The sequence below is a fragment of the Pelodiscus sinensis genome, unplaced genomic scaffold (assembly GCF_049634645.1).
Source record: "Pelodiscus sinensis isolate JC-2024 unplaced genomic scaffold, ASM4963464v1 ctg58, whole genome shotgun sequence".
Classification (NCBI taxonomy): Eukaryota; Metazoa; Chordata; order Testudines; family Trionychidae; genus Pelodiscus; species Pelodiscus sinensis.
The window spans coordinates 37,123-59,485 of NW_027465922.1; the positions used below are offsets into that span (position 1 = coordinate 37,123).

Below are 22,363 nucleotides of genomic sequence, written 5' to 3' on the forward strand. Positions count from 1 at the left end.
ACACACACACACGGCAGGGCCCCTCCGCACCACACACACACACACACACACACACACACACACACACACGGCAGGGCCCCTCCGCACCACACACACACACACACACGGCAGGGCCCCTCCGCACCACACACACACACACACACACACACACACGGCCCCCAATAACGCTGTTGCACACGGGCACACACAGAGCCTGACCCAGTGCAGGGACCCCCCCAGCACCAGACAACTTCAGTGCCTGGCTCCAAACACTGGAGCACACAGGAATCCAACACGGACAAGCTTAACCCCCACGCAGAGACCCCCCCAATCCCCTCAGCCCAGCACTCAGACACCCCCAAGCCCCTCAACATGGCACACGGAGACACCCCCTGTGACGTAGTGGGGGTACTTGCTGGGCTGTGGTGACCCCTGCTGTCTGGAGCAAGACCCAGCAGGGAAAACCTCGCTAGGCAGAGGTAAGGCCAAACTTGTTGAACCAGTGGCCAGACACCCCCCATGGAGAGGAACAAAGGAAGGTGGATGCTGCCCTGGCTGGGGGGCAGGGCTTGGAGAGGGTTAGTGAGTTCCTATCTGGAGAGCATGGAGGAGAGCCTAGGGAAAGGGGCTGGAGTTTAGGGGCCCAGTCTCCCCCATCTCAAGGGGGCCTGAGGCATCCTAGCCCAGCTCTGTGACCAGATTCCATCTGTGCTGTGCTGTATCCTGGAGGAGCAATAAACCACCCTCAATTCCACTAGCTGGTGCAGTCTGTTTGTGCCATTTCGGGGTGCAGGAGACGGGGAACCCCCAACTCGCCGTCACACCCCCCAAACCCCTCAGCCTACCACGCGGAGACACCCCCAAATCCCTCAGCCCAGCACACAGAGACACCCCCTCCTGAGCCCTCAGCCCCCATGCAGAGAGCCCCCCAGTCCTGAGCCCCCATGCAGAGAGCCCCCCAGTCCCCTGAGCCCGCATGCAGAGAGCCCCCCGTCCCCCGAGCCCCCATGCAGAGAGCCCCCCAGTCTCCCAAGCCCCCATGCAGAGAGCCCCCCAGTCCCCTGAGCCCGCATGCAGAGAGCCCCCCGTCCCCTAAGCCCCCATGCAGAGAGCCCCCCAGTCCTGAGCCCCCATGCAGAGAGCCCCCCAGTCCCCTGAGCCCGCATGCAGAGAGCCCCCCAGTCCGGAGCCCCCATTCGGAGAGCCCCCCAGTCCCCTGAGCCCCCATGCAGAGAGCCCCCCCAGTCTCCCGAGCCCCCATGCAGAGAGCCCCCCAGTCCCCTGAGCCCCCATGCGGAGAGCCCCCCAGTCCGGAGCCCCCATGAGGAGAGCCCCCCAGTCTGGAGCCCCCATGCGGAGAGCCCCCCAGTCCGGAGCCCCCATGCGGAGAGCCCCCAGCCCTGTCCAGGCAGCGCGGCCGGTCGCTCACCTGGGCCCCAGGCGCGCTCAGGCTCAGGGTGCTGGGCCGCGGCTTGTGCGTCTCCGGGGGGCCGGGCGAGGGGATGGGGGAGGCCGAGGGCGAGGGCGGCGCGTCCCGGCCCGGCCCGTCCAGCTCCTCCTCGTCCTCGTCATCGATCATCTCGAACTCCTGGAACTCCTCCGGGAAGGTGCAGATGGGGTGCGGCTGCTCACAGCGCTCCAGCCCCAGCCCGTCCTGCGGGGGGCACAGGGTTAGGGGCAGCCCCAGGGTGTCCGGGGGAGTCAGGGTTGGGGGGCAGCGCTCCAGCCCCGGGGTGTCCGGGGGAGTCAGGGTTGGGGGGCAGTGCTCCAGCCCCAGGGTGTCCGGGGGGGGGGTCAGGGTTGGGGGCAGCGCTCTAGCCCCGGGGTGTCCGGGGGGGTCAGGGTTGGGGGGCAGCGCTCCAGTCCCAGGGTGTCCGGGGGGGTCAGGGTTGGGGGGCAGCGCTCCAGTCCCAGGGTGTCCGGGGGGGTCAGGGTTGGGGGGCAGCGCTCCAGTCCCGGGGTGTCCGGGGGGGGCACGGTTTGTATCTGACACGGTGCCCTTTCCCACTCCTGCAAATGCCAGGGCTTGGGCGGACACCGTGCCCCCCTGAACGGGGAGGTGCCGCCCATGTCTGTGTGGCCCCGCGTCCCGCCCATTTCTCTCCATCTCTCCGCCTCCCCCACAGTCGCCACGGGGCGTGGGGCTAGGCCTGCTGGCTGCGAGCCCCTTCCCCTCGTGCGGCCCGGGGCCTGCTGGCTGCGAGCCCCTTCCCCTCGTGCAGCCCGGGGCCTGGCCTGGCTGCGAGCCCCTTCCCCTCGTGCAGCCCGGGGCCTGGCCTGGCTGCGAGCCCCTTCCCCTCGTGCAGCCCGGGGCCTGCTGGCTGCGAGCCCCTTCCCCTCGTGCAGCCCGGGGCCTGGCCTGGCTGCGAGCCCCTTCCCCTCGTGCGGCCCGGGGCCTGGCCTGGCTGCGAGCCCCTTCCCCTCGTGCAGCCCGGGGCCTGGCCTGGCTGCGAGCCCCTTCCCCTCGTGCGGCCCGGGGCCTGGCCTGGCTGCGAGCCCCTTCCCCTCGTGCAGCCCGGGGCCTGCTGGCTGCGAGCCCCTTCCCCTCATGCGGCCCGGGGCCTGGCTGGCTGCGAGCCCCTTCCCCTCGTGCAGCCTGGAGCCTGGCCTGGCTGCGAGCCCCTTCCCCTCGTGCAGCCCGGGGCCTGGCTGGCTGCGAGCCCCTTCCCCTCGTGCGGCCCGGGGCCTGGCTGGCTGCGCGCGGCCGGGGCGCTGCTGGCGGGACTGAGGGGCGGAGCAGGGACTCAGCGCCCGCCTCTGCACCCTGGCGCTCTGCCCGGCTGGGCCTGGGTTCACGAGCCAGAAGGGTCCGTCCCGAGCGTCCCAGACCGGCCCCGGAGCCCGGTGCTTGTGAGCAGGGCAATTGGCGAGAGCCCCCGTGCGCCAGAGGCCCTGCCCTTCTCGGCTCACAGCCCTTGCCAGACCCGTCCTCCAGGCGCTTACGAGCGCCACAGGCTGGCAGGAAGGAACCTGGGTTGTCCGAACCGCGCGGCTTGTTCATCGTATGGCCCTGGCGCTGGCCTCGCGTGCAGGGGAAGGAACTTTCCTCCCCCCGGGCATGTGCCGTATCCCCTCGGCCGCGCCCCCTCGGGGTTATCCTCTCGGCCTCCTCCCCTCGGCCGTATCCCCTCGGCTGCGCCCCCTCGGGGTTATCCTCTCGGCCTCCTCCCCTCGGCCGTATCCCCTCGGCCTCCTCCCCTCGGCCGTATCCCCTCGGCCTCCTCCCCTCGGCCGTATCCCCTCGGCCGCGCCCCCTCGGGGTTATCCTCTCGGCCTCCTCCCCTCGGCCGTATCCCCTCGGCTGCGCCCCCTCGGGGTTATCCTCTCGGCCTCCTCCCCTCGGCCTCCTCCCCTCGGCCGTATCCCCTCAGCCGCGCCCCCTCGGGGTTATCCTCTCGGCCTCCTCCCCTCGGCCGTATCCCCTCGGCCTCCTCCCCTCGGCCGTATCCCCTCAGCCGCGCCCCCTCGGGGTTATCCTCTCGGCCTCCTCCCCTCGGCCTTGTCCCCTCGGCCGCGCCCCCTCGGGGTTATCCTCTCGGCCTCCTCCCCTCGGCCGTATCCCCTCGGACGCGCCCCCTCGGGGTTATCCTCTCGGCCTCCTCCCCTCGGCCGTATCCCCTCGGCCGTGCCCCCTCGGGGTTATCCTCTCGGCCTCCTCCCCTCGGCCGTATCCCCTCGGCCTTGTCCCCTCGGGGTTATCCTCTCGGCCTCCTCCCCTCGGCCTCCTCCCCTCGGCCGTGCCCCCTCGGGGTTATCCTCTCGGCCTCCTCCCCTCGGCCTCCTCCCCTCGGCCGTGCCCCCTCGGGGTTATCCTCTCGGCCTCCTCCCCTCGGCCTCCTCCCCTCGGCCGCGCCCCCTCGGCCGCGCCCCCTCGGCCGCGCCCCCTCGGCCGTATCCCCTCGGCCGCTCCCCCTCGGCCCTCTTTTCCCCGCTGAGCAGGGCCCAGTCTCATGACTCTCTCCTCTGACGACACCCGTTCCCGACCCCTCGTCTTTCGTCTCGTCCTTTCGGAACCTTTGCAAGGCCAATGAGCTTGTTTGTGGTGTGGTGGCCACATGTGCAGGCAGGATTCACGCGGTGGACGCCCCGTGGTGGATAGAGGCAGTAAGATATCCTCTGTCTTCTCCAGCCCTTTCCGGATGATTCCCAACAGCCGCTTTGCTCCTCTGACTGCGGGTGTGTCCAGAGAACTGTCCACAGCAGCTCTACACAGCGACTTGTGGAGCGGTACGAGCCCGTTTAGATCCCAGCGTGGGGTGTGTCCAGCAGGGACACTGGTTCCCAATGTGCATCACTTTGCATTTGTCAGCCCTGAACTTCATCTGAACGAGGAGTAACAGTAGTTCAGAATAGGAAGCCTAGTCCGAACTACCTAGTCCGTGCTGCGTGTAGCTGCATGTAGCCGCGTGTAACTGCGTGTAGCCGCGGGCACGGAGTCCGCACTAGCGGACATTTAAAAATGGCGCCAGCGGCTTTATGCGAATGAAGCCTGGGAAATTCAGATCCCGGGCTTCATTTGCAACTCCAGTTGCCTACATTAACCACCCTAGTTCGAACTAGCGGGGTAGTGTAGACAGACCCTGGCTTAGGTTAAAAGGGGTAAAAACAAGGGGTCTACTACAGACCACCTACCCAGGCGGACGAGGCTTTTTGGAAACAACTCACAAAATCATCCAAAGCGCAGGATTCGGTGGTGATGGGGGACTTCAACTCTCCAGACACGTGTAGGGAAACTAACACAGCGGGGCGCAGACTAGCCAACACGTTCCTGGACTGCATTGGAGACAATTTTTTATTCAGATGGTCGAGAAAGCTCCTGGGAGCTCCTGTTGTAGGTTTGATTTGAACAGATCTGGAGGAACTTTCTGAGAATTTGAAAGTGGACACAGCTCGGGTGAAAGCGACCCTGAAACCAGAGTTGCTGAGTCTAAGGCCTGGTAGAAGGGAGAACAGCAACATGGAGACCATGGATTTCAGGAAGGCAGATTTCAGCAGACTCAGAGAGCTGGTAGGTAAGGTCCCATGGGAAGCAAGACTAAGAGGAAAAACAAGTGAAGAGAGTTGGCAGTTTTTCAAAGGGACATTATCAAGAGCACAAGAGCAAACTATTCCGCTACGTAGGAGAGATCAGAGGCCTGGCAAGAGACCAGCCTGGCTTAACCAGGAGATCTCGAACAATCTCAAAATCAAAAAGGAGCCCTACAAAGAGTGGAAACCAGGTAAAATCACAAAGAATGAGCATAAACAATAAGCCATGTAGGCAGGGGCAACATGAGAAAGGCAAAGGCACAAAACAAGCTCAGTCTAGCTAGAAACATAAAGGGGAGCAAGAAAACATTCTGCAAATATATTAGAAGCAAGAAGACAACCCAGGACAGGGTAGGCCCATTGCTCAATTACGAGGGAAAAGCAATAACAGGAAAGGCAGAAATTGCAGAGGTGCTTAATAACGTCTTTGTTTCGGTTTTCACCAGAAAGGTTAGAACATAAGAACGGCCAGACTGGGTCAGACCCAAGGCCCATCCAGCCCAGTATCCTGTCTGCTGACAGAGGCCAATGCCAGGTGTCTCCAGAGGGAGTGAATCGAACAGGTAATGATCAAGCGATCTCTCTCCTGCCATCCATCTCCACACTCTGACACACAGAGGCTAGGGACACCATTCCTTACCCAGACTGGCTAATAGCCATTAATGGACTTAACCTCCATGAATTTATCTAGTTCTCTTAAACCCTGTTCTAGTTCTAGCCTTCACAACCTCCTCAGGCAAGGAGTTCCACAGGTTGACTACACGCTGTGTGAAGAAGAACTTCCTTTTGTTTGTTTTAAACCTGCTGCCCGTTAGTTTCGTTTGGTGGCCCCCAGTTCTTATATTATGGGAACAAGTAAATAACTTTTCCTTATTCACTTTCTCCACACCACTCATGATTTTATATACCTCTAGCATATCCCCCCTCAGTCTCCTCTTTTCCAAGCTGAAAAGTCCCAGTCTCTTTAATCTCTCCTCACATTGGACCCGTTCCAAAGCCCTGATCATTTTAGTTGCCCTTCTCTGAACCTTTTCTAATGCCAGTATATCTTTTTTGAGATGAGGAGACCACATCTACACGCAGTATTCAAGACGTGGGCGTACCATGGATTTATATAAGGGCAATAAGATATTCTCCATATTATTCTCTATTCCTTTTAAATGATTCCTAACATCCTGTTTGTTTTTTTGACTGCCACTGCACACAGTATAGACGTCTTCAGAGAACTATCCACGAAGACTCCAGGATCTCTTTCCTGATTAGTTGTTGATGACTGGACACCTAACATAGTGAATGCCAGTGAAAATGGGTTCAGAGGGGTAGCCAAGCTAGTCTGTAAGAAAGACTCATCTGAAGAAGTGGGTTGTGCCCACGAAAGCACAAGATCCCATCTACACGTTCTGTTAGTCTCTAAGGTGCTGCAAGACTATTTGTTGTTTTTTAAGATTTCCAGAGAAAATGGGATAAGTTCAGAAGTTAAAATAGGAAAAGAACAAGTTAAAAATTACTTAGACAAGTTAGATATCTGCAAGCCACCAGGATCAAATGCATCCTAGAATACTCAAGGAGCTGATAGAGGGGCCATTAGCTATCATCTTTGGAAAAGTCGTGGAAGATATGAGAGAGATTCCAGAAGACTGGAAAAGGGCAAATCTAAGGCCCATCTATAAAAAGGAAAATAAGAACAACCCAGGAAACTACAAACCAATCAGCTTAACTTCTGTGCCAGGGAACATAATGGAGCAAGTAATTAAGGAATTAATCTGCAAACATCTGGAAGATAATAAGGTGCTAGGTAACAGCATGGATTTGTAAAGAATAAATCATGCCAAACCAATGTGATAGCTTTAACAGGATATCAAGTCTTGTGGATAAGGGGGAAGTGGTAGATGTTGTGTACCTGGAGTTTGGTAAAGCATTTGATACGGTCTCACATGACCTTCTTAGCAATAAACTAGGGAAACACAACCTACATGAGGCTACTACAAGGTGGGTGCATAGCTGTCTGGATAATTGTTCTCAGAGGCTATGTCTAGATTGCATCTTCTTAAAATGAGGGATAAGGGATCTTTCGGAAAAGGCTTTATTTTCCGAAAGATCCGCGTCTAGGCTGGCGCTTTTTTCCAGCAAAGCTCCGAGCCAAAAAAAAGCGGCAGCCATTTTTATGCTAATGAAGTGGGGGAGATTTAAATCCCGGCTTTATTAGCAATTGCGATACTTCTAATTTGCATTCCTTTTACGAAAAAGGGATGCAGTCTAGACGTAGCCAGAGAGTAGTTATTAACGGTTCACAGTCATGCTGGAAGGGCAGAACAAGTGGGGTTCTGCAGGGGTTTATTTTGGGACCGGCTCTGTTCAGTATCTTGGTGAATTATTTAGATAATGGCATAGAAAGTACACTTAGGAAGTTTGTGGATGATCCAAGATGGGAGGGGTTGCGAGTGCTTTGGAGGTTAGGATTCGAATTCAAAATGAGCTGGACAAACTAGAGAAATGGTCTGAGGTAAACAGGATAAAACTCAATAATGACAAATGTAAAATGCTCCACTTAGGAAGGAACAATCAGGTTCATGCATACAGAATGGGAAGTCACTCTCTAGCAAGGGATACTGTCTAAAGGGATCATAGTGGACCATAAGCTAAATATGAAACCACAGTGTGAGACTGTTGGGGAAAAAAAGGCAAAAATCATTCTGGGATGTGTGAACAGGAGTGTTGTGAGCAAGACACGAGGAGCCATTCTTCCACTCTGCTCTGCACTGATCAGGGCTCAGCTGGAGTCTTGTGTCCAGTTCTGGGCACCGCATTTCAGGAGAAAGGTGGAGAAATTGGAGAAGGTCCAGAGAAGAGCAACAAGAATGATTAAAGGTCAAGAGAACATGAGCTAGGAAAGAAGACTGAAAGAACTGGGCTTGTTTAGTTTGGAAAGGAGACTGAGAGGAGACGTGAGAACAAGTTTCAAGTCCCTAAAAGGGTGTTACAAGGAGGAGGGAGAAAACTTGTTCATCTGGGCCTCTGAGGATAGAACAAGCAGCAATGGGCTTCAACTGCAGCAAGGGGGGTTTAGGTTGGACGTTAGGAAGAACTTCCTGCCTGCCGGGGGGTTAAATTGCTCAGGGCAGTTGTGGACTGTCCATCTCGGGAGATATTTAGGAGCAGATGTGACATAGCGGGGGAGGGGGCTGTCCACGTTTGTGATCCGGGTTTCTCTGTGCTGTATGGTGTGTAATCCCTGGTGACTCCCTGCCGTGGTGAGTGGGGCCCAGACACCTGGGGGCCAGACCCAGGAGTTCCCAACGCCTGCCCGGGAAGGGAGACAAAGGGCCGGGCGGCTGCCCCAGGCGGGGGTAGAGTCAGTCTGGCCTGGGCTAGGCGAGAGAGGAGGCTGGGAGCAGGAAAAGGGGGGAGGGGCCCAGGCGTGCCTTTCCCCCGAGAGGAATGAGGCCTCCTGCTCTTGGTCCCTGTGCGAACAGAGATCCTGAGCTGCACCGTGTCCCTGGGAACCAAGAACCCTTCTATTCTACCTGCCGCCAGAGAGTCCCCTCTGGCTGCGAGTGGGGTGCAGGGTCGGGGGCCCCCAACATGCTATGATAGTGGTAGCAGAGGATGGTTCAACTGCACCCCGTGGATGAAGCACCCGGCAGTAAGTGACGGGCGCAGAAGGAAGGGGGCTTGCGAGAGCCAGGCGCTGGAGGCAGAGAGAAGCGATTCCAGGAAGCGGAGGGGCAGGCGGCTTAACCCGAGTGTGGCTGCGGAGAAGCAGCGTCCCCAGGACGGGCAGCGGCGCTCGAGGAGCCTGGCACACTGAGCGGGTTTTCCTGGGAGTCGTGGGGCGCCGCAGCATTCTCGAGCTATCCCTTTAAACTCCTCCCTGGGCATTTGACCAAGTTTCCACTTTCTGTAAGCTTCCTTTTTGTGCTTAAGTTCACCAAGGATTTCCCCTGTAAGCCAATCCGGTCTCCTACCAGGTTTGCCTCTCTTGCTACGCGTCGGGATGGTTTCTTTCTGTGCCTTCAATAAGGCTTCTTTAAAATACTGCCAGCTGTCCTGGGCTCCTTTCCCCTTCATGTTAGCATCCCATGGGATTCTGCCCATCAGATCTCGGAGGGAGTCAAAATCTGCTTTTCTGAAGTCCAAGGTGTGTATTTTACTACTCTCTTTTCTTCCTTTGGTCAGGACCCTGAAATCTACCATCTCATGATCACTGCTTCCCAGGTTGTCACCCACCTCTACTTCCCCTATTAGTTCCTCCCTGTTTGTGAGCAGAAGGTCAAGCTGCGCACGGCCCCTGGTTGGATCCTTCAGCACTTGTACCAAGAAGTTATCCCCAACATTCTCCAAAAACTTCCTGGATTGCCTGTGTACTGCGGTGTAGGTCTCCCAGCAGATGTCAGGGTGATTAAAGTCCCCCACGAGAACCAGGGCCTGTGATCTGGAAGCTTCGCTCAATTGTCCAAAGAAAACCTCATCTACCTCATCCACCTGATTCAGTGGCCTGTAGCAAACACCAACCACAACATCACTGCTGTTGTTTGCTCCTTTAAACTTAACCCATAAACCCTCAACAGGTTTTTCTCCCTCTTTATACTGGAGTTCAGAGCAATCGTAGTGCTCTCTTAAATATAGTGCAACTCCTCCTCCTTTCCTCCCCTGCCTGTTGTTCCTGAACAGTCTATAGCCTTCCATGACAGCGCTCCAGTCATGCGAGTCATCCCACCAAGTCTCTGTTATCCCAATTAAATCATATTTCTTGGTCTGGGCCAGGGCCTCCAGTTCTTCCTGTTTGTTGCCCTGGCTTCTCGCATTAGTGTACAAACACCTCAGGTAACCAGTTGATCGTCCTATCTTCTCCATTCGAGACAGGGGTCCTCCTTTCTTGCTCCTTCCTCTCTGCATTTCTTCCCGGTATCCGACTTTCCCACTCCCCTCAGGGTTTTGGTCACCGTCCCCCGACGAACCTAGTTTAAAGCCTCCTCACCAGGTTTTCAAGCCTGCCCGCGAAGATGCTCCTTCCTCTCTTCATTAGGTGGATCCCATCTCTTCCTAACAATCCTTGTGCCCGGAACAGAGTCCCATGGTCGAAGAAACCAAAGCCCTCTCTGCGACACTATCTGCGCAACCACGTATTTATGTCCTCAGTTCGACGATCCCTGCCCAGTCCTTTCCCTTCAACAGGGAGGATGGAGGAGAATACCACTTGCGCTCCGAATTCTTGGATCCTTCTTCCCAGCGCTACATAATCCGCAGTAACCTGCTCAAGGTCATTCTTGGCCGTATCATTAGTTCCTATGTGGAGAAGCAGGAAGGGGTAGCGATCGGAAGGTTTGATCAGCTTGCTAAGCCTCTCAGTGACATCCTGAATGCGAGCTCCCGGTAAGCAGCACACCTCTCGAGATTCCAGGTCCGGACGGCAGAGGGATGGCTCAGTCCCTCTTAGGAGGGAGTCCCCGACCACCACCACCCGTCGTTTTCTTTTGGGGGTTGTGGCCGTGGAACCCGCATCCCTAGGACTACGCATCCCATGCCTTCCAGTAGATGGTGTTCCCTTCTGGTTTCTTCCTTGTGAGGTCCCTTCCAGAGCATTCAGCACTGCAGAGCCTGTGGAGAGAGCCTGAAAGCGATTGCTTACCTCTATAGCATCGGGGGATTCCCGTGCTGGCCTTTTTCCCCTTCTAGAAGTTACATGCTGCCAGTTCTCTTCTTGGTCACGTACTGCCCTCGCTGGTTCCTCTGCCTTCCGTGCTTGACGGATTAAACGCTGCCTTCTATCGAGGAAGTCTTCATCTTCTCTGATCGAGCGTAGGGTCGACACTTGGGCCTCCAGTCCTCTAATTTTTTCTTCCAAAATGTCGACCAGCTTGCACTTGGTGCAGATGAAATCCGTTCTTTCTTCCGGGAGGAAGACAAACATGGCGCACACTGTGCAGGTAACAGCAGCAGACCCATCACCATCCATCACGGCTGTCCTGTTCGCAAGCTCCTTGGTCGCTTGCCCACTGCCTTATAAAGCCCCTCCCCCTACCAAGGCTCAGCCGGGTGGTTATCAGGAAGGTGAAAGCGCAAATGGAATTGCAACTGGCTAAGGATGTGAAGGATACAAGAAAGGTTTCTACAGGCATGTTAACAAGAAGAAGGTGATCAGAGAGGGTGTGCAGCCCCTAATGGATGAAGGAGGTAACCTAGTGACAGATGATGTGGGGAAAGCTGAAGTACTCAATGCTTACTTTGCCTCTGTATTCACGGACAAGGTCGGCTCCTGGACTTCTGTGCTAAGTGATGCAAGATGGGAAGAAGATGGACAGCCCTTGGTGGGTAAAGAACAGGTTAGGAACTATTTAGAAAAGCTAATCGTACACAAATCCATGGGTCCGGACTTAATGCACCCAAGGGTACTGAAGGAGTTGGCAAATGTCATTGAGGAGCCTTTGACCATTATCTTTGAAAAGTCGTGGAGATCGGGAGAGATCCCGGATGATTGGAAAAAGGCAAATGTAGTGCCCATCTTTAAAAAAGGGAAGAAGGACGATCCAGGGAACTATAGGCCGGTCAGTCTTACCTCGGTTCCTGGAAAAATCATGGAAGGGATCCTTAAGGAATCCATATTGAAGCACTTGGATGAGAGGAAAGTGATCAGGAATAGTCACATGGATTCACAAAGGGCAAGTCGTGCCTGACCAGTCTGATTAGCTTCTATGAGAGGTAGCGCTGGGCTGGGTTCCCTGGGGAGGGGGTGGAGTCTCCATCCCTAGGGGTGTTTGTCCCGGCTTGACAGACCCCTGGCTGGGCTGATGGAGTGGGGACTGGTCCTGCTTTGGCGGGGGGCTGGGCTCGGTGCCTCCTGAGGGCTCTGCCCGCCCTGGGGTCCTAGGATTGAGAGTTCCTCAGGGCTGCCCCCTAAGCATGGCGCAGGCTGGGGATCTCCCTCCCGTCCTCTGCGGTGAAACGGACGCAGGGTTCACGTCGCTTCCGGGCCACGGCCTGCGAGCCAGTGGGAGCGCGTTGCAGTGCAGCCGCGGAGCCGCCGGGGTCGCTCCTGGGTGGACTAGAGCCGATCTGCTGGGAAACGCCCTGTCTCGCCGTAAGAGCTGCCCGGGACGAAGCCTCCGTCATGGCTAATAGCCCCACAGGCCAAGAGCCGCCTCTTCCTTCCGCTCCGAGTGCTTCTGGCTTCAGCGGCTCGCGGCGGCTCTTGGCCCCGTGGCTTGCTGGACTGACCAGCCCCGAATTCCCAGTGACTGCGCTCATGGGACCCCGGCCCCTTCTGTGACCTCCCAGCGCTGCCATCGCCCTCGCCGTGAGCAGCACCCTCTGGAGCCGGGTGCAGGGTCCCAGCAGCAGCTCCCCAGTGCCAGCCCGCGATGGAATAACCCGAGAGCCCCTCCTCCTGCAGCCCCTTGGCTCCCAGCGCCCCACGGCCCCTCGCCAGGGCCCCTCCTTCCCCAGCATCCCCCACTGTGCCTGGCTGGCCCCTTTGCCTTGTGAGAACACGTGGGCGCCCCGGCACCCGGTGCTCCAAGCCCCCATGCCCGGCGAGGAGGAGACGTGGGCCAGGGAAGGCTGCCCTAGTGCCGGCACTGCCCAGGGCAGCCCCTTCGGCACGGGGCGACGGGAGGGGCCGCCAGCAGGGCCCACGGTGCCCCGTGCAACCCTGGCCAGGAAGGGGCCGCAGAGCTCGGAGGAAAGCACCAGGCGAGGGCAGAGCTGCGGGAGCGCGGGGAGTCCTGGATGCAAAGAGCCTGGGGAGCTGCAGGCTGGTGTCAGCCATGCACGTTCACGTGCGTGTGCACATTCAGGTGTGTCCACGTTTACGTGTGCATGCACGCTCACACGCGCCTGCATGGCACAGCTCTGGGTAACAAGGGATTTTGCTTCTGGCCTCTGGCCACCCCCTCCCCAGCCCCGGGCTGTGCCCACGGGGATTTCCCTGGGGTGGGGGCTGTGGGGACATTGCTGGGGAGCGCTCAGTTGTGCTCGCCCTGCCTCGGCTTCCCGTCCCTGGGCAGCAGCACCTCCCCCGGGTCTCTGCCCCCCAACCCCCACCTTCTCATAATGGTCCGAGTCGTAGTTCAGGCCGATCCCGCAGTCGTCCGTGATTTCCGACAGGTCCTCGTCGTCAAACTCCTCTAGGCTGATGTCCTGCGGGGGCCTGGCGAGGGGAGAGCAAGCGGGGTCAGTCCCGGGGCACAGGCCGGTCTGGGGAGATCCCGGGGGCTGGGCATGGGGCAGGCCCTGCCCCTGGGCGGAGGGAGAAGATGGAGGATGGGTCACAAAATCCCAAAGGGCGGGGACAAGCACGTTCCCCCAGGCTGCCCCTCGCACACGGAGGCCTCACATTGGTCCACGGGGCCACCGCCTCCCAGGCCCTCAGCCACGCTGGTTTCTAAAGCGGTTCCCCTCGCAGCCCAGCTCCCGCCTGGTCCCGTCTCTGATCCAGCAGGAGCCGTGCAGCGCGGGCTCCTCAGGACTGGCTGCTGGTCCTGCCCCTGCCCCCGGGACTATCGGCGAGTCGTGTAACCGCCAGGAATTCGCGAGGTGAATCGACTAGTCAATTCAATGGAGCCGTCCAGATAGGAACGGGGCACGTGACTTGCCAGGGGAACAACGGAAATAAATGGAGATGCCTCTCTCCTGGAACTGGAAGGGACCTTGAAAGGTCATTGAGTCCAGTCCCCTGCCCTCACAGCAGGACTAAGGACCATCCCTCACACATTTTTGCCCCCAAATGGCCTCTGCAAGGAGTGAACTCACCACCCTGGGTTTAGCAGGCCAGTGCTCAAACCACTGAGCTCTCCCTCCCCCCATTGCACGTGCCCTTGCACTGAGCTGGGCAGGGCACGGAAACAGGAGCAAGAGCTCAGCAGCCAGCCTGATACTGGATTGCCCCTGTGTGAATGCAGCTCAGCAGCCAGCCTGACACCAGATTGTCCCCGTGTGAACGCAGCTCAGCCACCAGCCTGAAACCGGATTGTCCCCGTGTGAACGCAGCTCAGCAACCAGCCTGATACTGGATTGCCCCAGTGTGAACGCAGCTCAGCAACCAGCCTGAAACCAGATTGTCCCCGTGTGAACGCAGCTCAGCAACCAGCCTGATACTGGATTGCCCCTGTGTGAACGCAGCTCAGCAACCAGCCTGATACTGGATTGCCCCTGTGTGAACGCAGCTCAGCAACCAGCCTGATACTGGATTGCCCCTGTGTGAACGCAGCTCAGCAACCAGCCTGATACTGGATTGCACCTGTGCGAACGCAGCTCAGCAGCCAGCCTGACACCAGATTGTCCCCGTGTGAACGTAGCTCAGCCACCAGCCTGAAACCGGATTGTCCCCGTGTGAACGCAGCTCAGCAACCAGCCTGATACTGGATTGCCCCAGTGTGAACGCAGCTCAGCAACCAGCCTGAAACCAGATTGTCCCCGTGTGAACGCAGCTCAGCAACCAGCCTGATACTGGATTGCCCCTGTGTGAACGCAGCTCAGCAACCAGCCTGATACTGGATTGCCCCTGTGTGAACGCAGCTCAGCAACCAGCCTGATACTGGATTGCCCCTGTGTGAATGCAGCTCAGCAACCAGCCTGATACTGGATTGCACCTGTGCGAACGCAGCTCAGCAGCCAGCCTGACACTGGATTGTCCCCGTGCGAACGCAGCTCAGCCACCAGCCTGAAACCGGATTGTCCCCGTGTGAACGCAGCTCAGCCACCAGCCTGAAACCGGATTGTCCCCGTGTGAACGCAGCTCAGCCACCAGCCTGAAACCGGATTGTCCCCGTGTGAACGCAGCTCAGCCACCAGCCTGAAACCGGATTGTCCCCGTGTGAACGCAGCTCAGCCACCAGCCTGAAACCGGATTGTCCCCGTGTGAACGCAGCTCAGCCACCAGCCTGATACCGGATTGTCCCCGTGTGAACGCAGCTCAGCCACCAGCCTGAAACCGGATTGTCCCCGTGTGAACGCAGCTCAGCCACCAGCCGGAAACCGGATTGTCCCCGTGTGAACGCAGCTCAGCCACCAGCCTGAAACCGGATTGTCCCCGAGTGAACGCAGCTCAGCCACCAGCCTGAAACCGGATTGTCCCCGAGTGAACGCAGCTCAGCCACCAGCCTGAAACCGGATTGTCCCCGAGTGAACGCAGCTCAGCAACCAGACTGAAACCGGATTGTCCCCGTGTGAACGCAGCTCAGCAACCAACATCACACCAGATTCGTCCTGTGTGAACGCAGCTCAGAAACCAGACTGAAACCGGATTGTCCCCGTGTGAACGCAGCTCAGCAACCAACATGACACCAGATTTGTCCCGTGTGAACGCAGCTCAGCAACCAGACTGAAACCAGATTGTCCCCGTGTGAACGCAGCTCAGCAACCAGATTGAAACCAGATTGTCCCCATGTAAACGCAGCTCAGCAACCAGACAGAAACCGGATTGTCCCCGTGTGAACGCAGCTCAGCAACCAACATCACACCAGATTCGTCCTGTGTGAACGCAGCTCAGCAACCAGACTGAAACCGGATTGTCCCCATGTAAACGCAGCTCAGCAACCAGACTGAAACCGGATTGTCCCCGTGTGAACGCAGCTCAGCAACCAACATCACACCAGATTCGTCCTGTGTGAACGCAGCTCAGCAACCAACATGACACCAGATTCGTCCCGTGTGAACGCAGCTCAGCAACCAGCCTGAAACCAGATTGTCCCGTGTGAACGCAGCTCAGCAACCAACATGACACCGGATTGTCTCCGTGTGAACGCAGCTGCCAGCCTGACACTGGATTTTCCCCATGTGAACGCAGCTCAGCAGCCAGCCTGACACCGGATTGTCCCGTGTGAACGCAGCTCAGCAACCAACATGACACCGGATTGTCTCCGTGTGAATGCAGCTGCCAGCCTGACACTGGATTTTCCCCATGTGAATGCAGCTCAGCAACCAGCCTGACACCGGATTGTCCCGTGTGAACGCAGCTCAGCAACCAGCCTGACACCGGATTGTCCCATGTGAACACAGCTCAGCAACCAGCCTGACACCGGATTGCCCCGTGTGAACGCAGCTCAGCAGCCAGCCTGACACCTGCTTTCTGGGGGCTGGCTTCTTAGAGGGAGAGGCCAAGCTCCGCTCTGCAGGATGCTTCCCAGGGTGCTCCAGGGAGTGCCCCGGCTGCAGGAGACGCTCAGGCCGTGGGGTCTGCCCTGGGCCGGGTGTCCGTCGGCTGCAGGGGACAGCCCATGGCCGAGCACTGCAGCCGAGAGTGCTCTAGGACACGCGGGCGCCCCGCTTTGGGCCGAGCCGGGGTCCCTGCACCCCCCCTCCTAGCCCCTTCTCCATCGGGGCCAGGCAAACTGGCGTTTGGCTCCTCGGCTCTCACCTTCCGGGCTGGGCCTGCCTGGGGCTCTCAGGGCTGGGGAGGGAGCGTGCGGCACGGGGCCAGTCTGCGAGCCCTGCCCTGGCTGCCCTCTCCCCACCGAAACCAGCCACGGGGTGCCAGAGGGGTCGGCAGCCCCCGCGCCCGCCCCGCCCCCGCTGCCCTGCGCCTGCCCCGCGCCTGCCCCGTGCCTGCCCCGCCCCCGCTGCCCCACGCCTGCCCCGCCCCCGCTGCCCCACGCCTGCCCCGCCCCCGCTGCCCCGCGCCTGCCCCGCTTCGCGCCCGCTGCCCCGCCGCCCCGCGCCTGCTGCCCCGCCCCCGCTGCCCCGCGCCTGCCCCGCCTCGCGCCCGCTGCCCCGCGGCCGCCCGGGGCCCTGGCTCTCCAGTGCACAAAACAAGCGTCTCTGGGCGGCGCGTGCCTGGCCAGGGCAAAGAGCCCGGCTCTGCTCTGCCACGTGCAGACCGGGCTGGGGGGCCACGGCTCCGCCCACGCTGGGAATCCCTCGGCTTGCACCTTCCCACACGGCCTGGGATGGGGCCCACCAGCAACCCGCACCCCCGTGCCACGGAGCCCCTCGCGTGGGCAGCCATCTGGCGCCTCTGCCGGGGGCACCAGGCCACCCTGCCCCCACCCTGGCATCAGGGCGCCCTGGGAATCTTGCTGCCAGCTGGGCCTGGGGAATGGCTGGGCAGGGGGGGCCCTGGCTGGGCAGTGCCGGCGGGGGGGGAGGGGGCCCTGGCTGGGCAGTGCCGGCGGGGGGGGGGGCCCTGGCTGGGCAGTGCCGGCGGGGGGGGGGGGGGCCCTGGCTGGGCAGTGCCGGCGGGGGGGGGGGGAGCCCTGGCTGGGCAGTGCCGGCGGGGGGGAGGGAGCCCTGGCTGGGCAGTGCCGGCGGGGGGGGAGGGAGCCCTGGCTGGGCAGTGCCGGCGGGGGGGAGGGGGCCCTGGCTGGGCAGTGCCGGCGGGGGGGAGGGGGCCCTGGCTGGGCAGTGCCGGCGGGGGGGGGAGGGGGCCCTGGCTGGGCAGTGCCGGCGGGGGGGGGGAGGGGGCCCTGGCTGGGCAGTGCCGGCGGGGGGGGGAGGGGGCCCTGGCTGGGCAGTGCCGGCGGGGGGGGGAGGGGGCCCTGGCTGGGCAGTGCCGGCGGGGGGGGGAGGGGGCCCTGGCTGGGCAGTGCCGGCGGGGGGGGGAGGGGGCCCTGGCTGGGCAGTGCCGGCGGGGGGGGGAGGGGGCCCTGGCTGGGCAGTGCCGGCGGGGGGGGGAGGGGGCCCTGGCTGGGCAGTGCCGGCGGGGGGGGGGAGGGGGCCCTGGCTGGGCAGTGCCGGCGGGGGGGGGAGGGGGCCCTGGCTGGGCAGTGCCGGCGGGGGGGGGAGGGGGCCCTGGCTGGGCAGTGCCGGCGGGGGGGGAGGGGGCCCTGGCTGGGCAGTGCCGGCGGGGGGGGGGGGCCCTGGCTGGGCAGTGCCGGCGGGGGGGGGGGGGGCCCTGGCTGGGCAGTGCCGGCGGGGGGGGGGGGGGCCCTGGCTGGGCAGTGCCGGCGGGGGGGGAGGGGGCCCTGGCTGGGCAGTGCCGGCGGGGGGGGGGAGGGGGCCCTGGCTGGGCAGTGCCGGCGGGGGGGGGGAGGGGGCCCTGGCTGGGCAGTGCCGGCGGGGGGGGGGGGGGCCTGGCTGGGCAGTGCCGGCGGGGGGGGGGGAGCCCTGGCTGGGCAGTGCCGGCGGGGGGGGAGGGGGCCCTGGCTGGGCAGTGCCGGCGGGGGGGAGGGGGCCCTGGCTGGGCAGTGCCGCACCCCCAGAGGAGCAGAGCGCAGCTCCAGCCGGATCTCTGCACCGGAGCCGAGGACCTGAGGGGATGGGCCCCTGGGACCCCCGGCCTGACGATAAACAGCCATTCGGAGCGGGGAGAGCAACGTGCTGCCTCCCGGGGAGGATTCAAGGGGCCACATCTGTCCAGTGGGGCTCAGCGGGGGCACCAGGCGCCCGGCCTGCCGAGCCCAAGGACACGCGGGCGGAACTGGGCCAAGGGCGGCTGCGCGACTTCCCGACAGGGCCCCCGGGGGCCAGGGACGCGCCCGGGGAAGGGCCGGGACGCGCGCCCCAAAGGGGGAGGCTCCAGCTGGGAAGTGCCCCTGGGGGAAGGGGCATTCGGAGCCCCAGGCTGGAGCAGGAGGGATGCACTGGGCTGGGGCGGGAGGGGTCAGCCCTGTTCCAGGGGCTCTGCCTGCAGGGGGGCTCCCCCAGGTGGGGGCTGTGCCCTGGATGCACCTTGTTTAGGCTCCGCTCCCCAAAGGCACCGTTTTGTGGGGATGGACCCCCCGGGGACCAGTCCTTGGGAGGGGTCTCAGGCCTGGCCGGGGCTCTGACACCCCCATCCCCACAAGCTTGCTACTCTCTGGGGCAGGCCCCCACCCACACACCACTCCTGAGACCTGTGGGGCTGGGCCCAGCTACCGCCATGGGGCAGGGGAGCCCCAGCCAATAAAACTGAGGCTTGGCCCCCTGCCTGAAGTGCTGAGGCTCGGCCGGGGGAGGGGGGGCGCTTGAGCCTGGCCTCTCCTCAAGGCTTCCCTGGGAAGCCTGCCCCCCCAGCTCCCCCACTCTCTGCCCCACACCGGGGCCCACTAGGCAGGGCAGACCTGGGGAGAGCTGCAAGGGGCAGTGCTGTTCCCTGCCCCACCAGGGCCCCTTGGAGTAGGGCAGGCTGGCCAGGGCCATGCAGGAATATTGCAACAGCCACCAGGGGTGGGGGTCCCAGCCCAGTGGGGGATATGGGGAGGAGACCTGGCTTGGTGGGGCAAGGGAAGACCTAGCCAAGGGGAAGCAAGGGGGCAGGCAGAGATGGGGGGGGACAGAGACCAAACGGGGGGGCAGAGACCAGGTCCGGGGGGGCGGACAGGGACCAAGCGGGGGTGGGGGGGATAGAGGCCAGGGCCCCGTGGAGTCGGGGGGGAGGGCAGACAGCCAGCCAGGGGGAGGATGTTGCTGGAGAGATTCGGTCGGGGGGAGGGGCAGAGGCCCGGGGGTGGGGGGGCAGAGAGCAGGGCCGGGGGGGGGGGGCGCAGAGAGCAGGGTCGGGGGGGGCAGAGAGCAGGGCCGGGGGGGGGCAGAGGCCGAGGCCCGGGGGTGGGGGGGCAGAGAGCAGGGCCGGGGTGGGAGGGAGCAGGGCCGGGGGGGGCAGAGGCCCGGGGCTCTGGGGGGGGCGCAGGGAGCAGGGCCGGGGGGGGGCAGAGGCCCGGGGCCGGGGGGGGGGGGCCGCAGGGAGCAGGGCCGGGGGGGGCAGGGGCCCGGGGCCGGGGGGGGCGCAGGGAGCAGGGCCGGGGGGGGCAGGGGCCCGGGGCTCTGGGGGGGCGCAGGGAGCAGGGCCGGGGGGGGGCAGAGAGCAGGGCCGGGGGGGGCAGGGGCCCGGGGCTCTGGGGGGGCGCAGGGAGCAGGGCCGGGGGGGCCCGGGGCCGGGGGGGGCGCAGGGAGCAGGGCCGGGGGGGGCGCAGGGAGCAGGGCCGGGGGGGGCAGGGGCCCGGGGCTCTGGGGGGGCGCAGGGAGCAGGGCCGGGGGGGGGCGCAGGGAGCAGGGCCGGGGGGGGCAGAGGCCCGGGGCCGGGGGGGGGGGCCGCAGGGAGCAGGACCGGGGGGGGCAGGGGCCCGGGGCCGGGGGGGCCCGGGGGGGGCTCCTACCTGCAGGCCGGCGGGGAGAGCGCGTGGAACGGGGCCAGCGAGAACATCTCCGCCCGCTCCGCCATCTTCCCCTGCCGAGCCCGACTGCGGAGCGAGCCTGGCGCAGGCGGGAGCGAGCCGGGCTGGGCACCGCGGGGCGGGGGGGGGGGCGGTGTCCGGGGTTATGTGGGGGCAGGGCCGGGAGCGGGGGGGGTTGGGCAGAGGGGCGGGGGCAGAGCTGTATGGGGGCTGGGCAGAGGGGCGGGGGGCTTTGCAGGGGGGACTGGGCGGGGGGCAGAGCTGTGTGGGGGCGGCGCAGGGGGACTGGGGGCAGAGCTGGGCGGGGGGCGGTAGGACCGGGCGGGGGGCGGTAGGGGCGGTAGGACCGGGGGGGGGGAGGGGCGGTAGGGCCGGGCGGGGGGCGGTAGGGGCGGTAGGACCGGGGGGGGGGGCGGTAGGGCCGGGCGGGGGGCGGTAGGGGCGGTAGGACCGGGGGGGGGCGGTAGGGGCGGTAGGACCGGGCGGGGGGCGGTAGGGGCGGTAGGACCGGGGGGGGGCGGTAGGGCCGGGCGGGGGGCGGTAGGACCGGGGCGGGGGCGGTAGGGGCGGTAGGACCGGGGGGGGGAGGTAGGGCCGGGCAGGGGCGGTAGGGCCGGTAGGGCGGGGGGGGGGGTAGGGCCGGGCAGGGGCGGTAGGACGGGGGGGGGGCGGTAGGGCCGGTAGGGCCGGGCGGGGGGCGGTAGGGCCGGGCGGGGGGCGGCGGTAGGGCCGGGCGGGGGCGGTAGGACGGGGGGGGGTAGGGCCGGGCGGGGGGCGGTACGGGCGGTAGGACCGGGGGGGGGTAGGGCCGGGCAGGGGGCGGCGGTAGGGCCGGGCGGGGGCGGTAGGGCCGGGCGGGGGCGGGGGCGGTAGGGCCGGGCGGGGGGCGGCGGTAGGGCGGGGGGGGCGGTAGGGCCGGTAGGGCCGGGCGGGGGGCGGTAGGGCGGGGGGGGCGGTAGGGGCGGTAGGGCCGGGCGGGGGCGGTAGGGCCGGGCCCGGCCGGCGCTAGGAGCTGTCCGCAGGCTGGTGCTGATCAGCCGGGCGCTGTCCTGGCGGGGCGGGCGGGAGGCGCTGGCGCGGGCGGGGCTCGGCCGGGCGCCCGGTGCGGGTCCGGGCAGGCTGCGGGGCGGGGCGGGGAGCCCAGAGCCAGACTGAGCCGCCCCGCGCCTGCTGCTGGGCCCAGGGGGCTCCGGGCAGAGCAGGGCGCAAAATGGGTGTGAAGCCAGCCCCAGCCGCTGGGCACGTGTATGTGGGGGGGTTGTACGGGGGGGGGGGGCGGCAGCCGCTGGGCGCGTGTGGTGGGGGGAGGGGGCTTGTACGGGGGTCCCAGCCGCTGGGCACGTGTGTGGGGGGGGGCTGTACGGGGGGTCCCAGCCGCTGGGCGCGTGTGTGTGGGGGGGCTGTACGGGGGGGGCAGCCGCTGGGCACGTGTGTGGGGGGGGGGCTGTACGGGGGGTCCCAGCCGCTGGGCGCGTGTGTGGGGGGGAGGGGGCTGTACGGGGGGGGGTCCCAGCCGCTGGGCACGTGTGTGTGGGGGGCTGCACGGGGGGGGCCCAGCCGCTGGGCACGTGGGGGGGGCTGTAGGGAGGGCCGGGGGCCCCAGGCAGTGGCTGGGAGCCCATGGCAGAGCAGGCTCCAGGCTGTGCCCTAGGGGCCAAGGCCTGGGTCTCTGGGGTGAGCCTGCGGGGAGACGTCCCCAGAGACAGATGCTGCTGCTCTGGCTTGGCGGGTTCTCCCCCTTGTGTGTTTGGCTGCTAGGAAAGGGGGGGGAGCTGCCGGCCGACCCTCCCCCTGAGGCGCCTCTCGCAGGGCTGAAAGGCAGGCTCTGGCCTAGGCCCCAATAGCCCCTCACTGGGGTGTCCCCAGTTCAGACTCTCCTGGGGCCTCTGTGCTCCAGGGCATTGGGGACGGTGACTGGGGATGGGCCGGGCCGGGGTCTGGCGGCCAAGCCCCGTTTGGGGCGCACAGGCTCAGCCGCTCAGGACTCCCTGGGACCTAACTCACCAGATGGCCCCACCCTGGGTCAAGGGGAAGCCTGGATCAGTGGGAGACGGTAGTTTGCAGCCTGTCCAGAGCTGGAGGAGCAGTGGGGGGCTGTCCCAGAGCTGGGGGGTAGTGTGGGGGGCTGTCCCAGAAAGGAGGGCAGTGGGGGGAAGGGCTGTCCCAGAGCTGGGGGGCTGTCCCAGAGTGGGGAGCTGTGTGAGGGGGCTGTCCCAGAGTTGGGGGGTAGTGTAGGGGGCTGTCCCAGAAAGGAGGGCAGTGGGGAGGACTGTCCCAGAGCTGGGGGGCTGTCCCAGAGTGGGGAGCTGTGTGTGGGGGGTGACCCAGAG

The 22,363-nt window shown here is 63.8% G+C and overlaps 2 protein-coding genes across 4 annotated transcripts in view; both read right to left on the bottom strand.

Annotated features, from left to right (window-relative positions):
- The window catches only part of MAPK8IP2 (mitogen-activated protein kinase 8 interacting protein 2), a 51,955-nt gene extending 31,797 nt beyond the window's left edge, over positions 1–20,158 (bottom strand). For all 3 annotated transcript variants that reach the window (XM_075916730.1, XM_075916729.1, XM_075916728.1), the window contains exons 1-3: positions 20,016–20,158; positions 13,048–13,153; positions 1,409–1,633 (exon numbers count right to left, since the gene is read on the bottom strand). In XM_075916730.1, the coding sequence (XP_075772845.1) occupies positions 1,409–1,633; positions 13,048–13,153; positions 20,016–20,080 (396 nt within the window). In that variant the 5' untranslated portion in view covers positions 20,081–20,158. The remainder of the gene's footprint in view (positions 1–1,408; positions 1,634–13,047; positions 13,154–20,015) is intronic.
- On the bottom strand, positions 1,805–3,155 carry LOC142825013 (uncharacterized; the record flags this gene model as incomplete). The annotated part of the gene is made up of 1 exon (XM_075916726.1): positions 1,805–3,155. A coding segment is annotated over exon 1 (1,176 nt), but the record flags the coding sequence as incomplete, so codon positions are not given.
- Positions 20,159–22,363: the final 2,205 nt, after the last annotated feature.